The sequence below is a fragment of the Sipha flava genome, unplaced genomic scaffold (assembly GCF_003268045.1).
Source record: "Sipha flava isolate LNK unplaced genomic scaffold, YSA_version1 18167_pilon_pilon, whole genome shotgun sequence".
Taxonomy (NCBI): Eukaryota; Metazoa; Arthropoda; class Insecta; order Hemiptera; family Aphididae; genus Sipha; species Sipha flava.
The window spans coordinates 1-2,267 of record NW_020272205.1 but is presented as its reverse complement, the minus strand read 5'-3'; the positions used below and the strand labels follow the sequence as shown (position 1 = coordinate 2,267).

The 2,267-nt window shown below is 28.8% G+C and overlaps 1 protein-coding gene across 1 annotated transcript; it reads left to right on the top strand.

Moving 5' to 3' along the window:
* Positions 1-412: 412 nt before the first annotated feature.
* On the top strand, positions 413-1,029 carry LOC112680829 (the record flags this gene model as incomplete). Its single annotated transcript, XM_025551043.1, has 2 exons — positions 413-818; positions 870-1,029. Coding segments are annotated over exons 1-2 (453 nt in total), but the record flags the coding sequence as incomplete, so codon positions are not given.
* Between the last annotated feature and the right edge of the window lie 1,238 nt (positions 1,030-2,267).

Sequence of the window (2,267 nt, the reverse complement as noted above, 5' to 3'; positions counted from 1 at the left end):
AAAAAAATTCGACGAATACGCCAACAAATTGTAACAGCCCCACCTGCACCTACTGATTTAATTTCACTAATAATCCCAGAAACGTATTCTATGTTTTCATCTTCTCAAGGTGTTACTGAAAAATTTTTACTCGACGATAGTGGACCTGGACCAGATCGAATTTTAATATTTGGTAGATCAAGTAGTTTAAATATTTTAGAACGATCAAAAGTATGGTTTTGTGACGGAACATTTAAGATTGCGCCCCCTCTTTTTGCACAAGTATATGTTATATTGGCGAAAGATATTGGAGGTGTACATCCACTTATTTATGCACTCTTACCAAATAAACAGGCAAAACCGTATCATCGACTTTTTAATAGATTAAAACAATTAAAATCCAATTTGTGTCCCGATTTTATATCATGTGATTTTGAAAAGGCAGCTATATCATCGTTAAAAGATATTTTTATTAATGCTCAAATCAATGGATGTCTGTATCACTTAACGAAAAATATCCGATTGAAGTTATGCAGTTTAGGTTTAATGACAAATTACAATAATAATGCTGATTTTGCTCTTTCTGTTAAAATTATAACAGCAATAGCTTTTGTAAAAATTGACGATATTGATAAAGTAGTAGATGAACTAGCTGAATATTTACCAGACGAGTTACAAGATCTTTTAGATTGGTTTGAAGATAACTATATTGGCCGTAAAAATAGATCGAAAAGTGGACGTAGACCAGCACTATTTCCTCCGATTTTGTGGAATGTACATGATCGAGTAATCAATGATCAGGATCGTACTAATAATTATGCCGAAGCCGCCAACCGAAAGTAAAAAAATCTAAATAAAATACAAACGCATATTTATTAATAATTTTTTAGATTAAATACTGAAATGGGTGTTAGCCATCTAACACTGTGGTCGTTTATTTTAAGTCTTCATAAAATCCAATCTGGTCGTGATACATATTATTCTCAGTTGGAAGCGGGGAAAAGTCCACCAAAAAAATTGAAAAAATATTTAGACGTCGATAAAAGGTTAAAAAAATTGTAAGTAATTATAATTCATATAATTACATTTCATTTTTGAGAGGTATCGCAATAAATTTGTCACTGAAATAAATTATAATAAATAATAAAAACATTTTGACTAAATAATATTATATTTAAATTATTATAATTTATATTACACGTCTTCTACATCTTATTACATCTTAGGGCAAGAAATACCGTTATTATTATTCGATGATACGTTTTATCTATACTATGCATCTGCGTTTATCGTCAATTGCGATAAAAATGTATGATTGATATCATACTGAAATCATTATTTACTATATAAATATAATACATGGGCAGTGGGCACATTGATGCTATATAATATTATACACCTACTATTTATATAAAATCTAACTGAATAAATCGACTAATTTATATTTAAATATATATTTTATATTTTTACGGTAGATCAATAAAATATACTAATAAATAATTATATTATAATTAATAATAATATTTTGATAATTACCCAAAAAATAATCTGTTTAATCTACATGACGATATATTTTCAATATTATTTATTATTTTTTTTTTTAACGGCGAAATGTCCCTATGTCGAAATAGCGACGCGAAATAGTTATACGGCGAAATGGCGACGGCAAAACGGCGACGGCGAAACGGCGACGGCGATTTGTCCTAGATCGACGGGGTACCATTTATTTATTAGGAAATAAAAATACTTTATATATTATATATTTTTATTTTTATATATTTAATCTTTTTTTTTTTTTTATTTTTTTTTTTTAAAGTTTTCCTGACAATAGGTCATCTAACTTAGGGCGAAAAGAATATAAATTTGACATTTTGAAAAAGGTTAACATAAAAAAAAATTACATAATCAGTAAGAATTGATAAATTAGAATTTAACAATGTTTTATGAGCTTAGATCTAACTATATTTTAACAACAGTAATAGGTATGTACAATTAAGATTTAATTAAGAATTAATAAAAATGAGAAAATAATAATACAATAGACAATTAGCGTAGGAGGTCATGTGGACGTCCACGCTTGAGACGGCGTATTGGAGGAGGGACATTTAGATTGTAGTATTTAGCGCTGCTAGCAGACTGTAAGTGGTTGAAGAAGTTGATTGTTAATTTCTTTATATATTCAGTTATAGAAGGTAGCTGGAAGTCCGTGTGCAGTGCAGCATTACGTATAAACCATGGGGCGTTAGATATTGTCCTGAGGACTTTAGATTGAAATATTTGTATCTTGT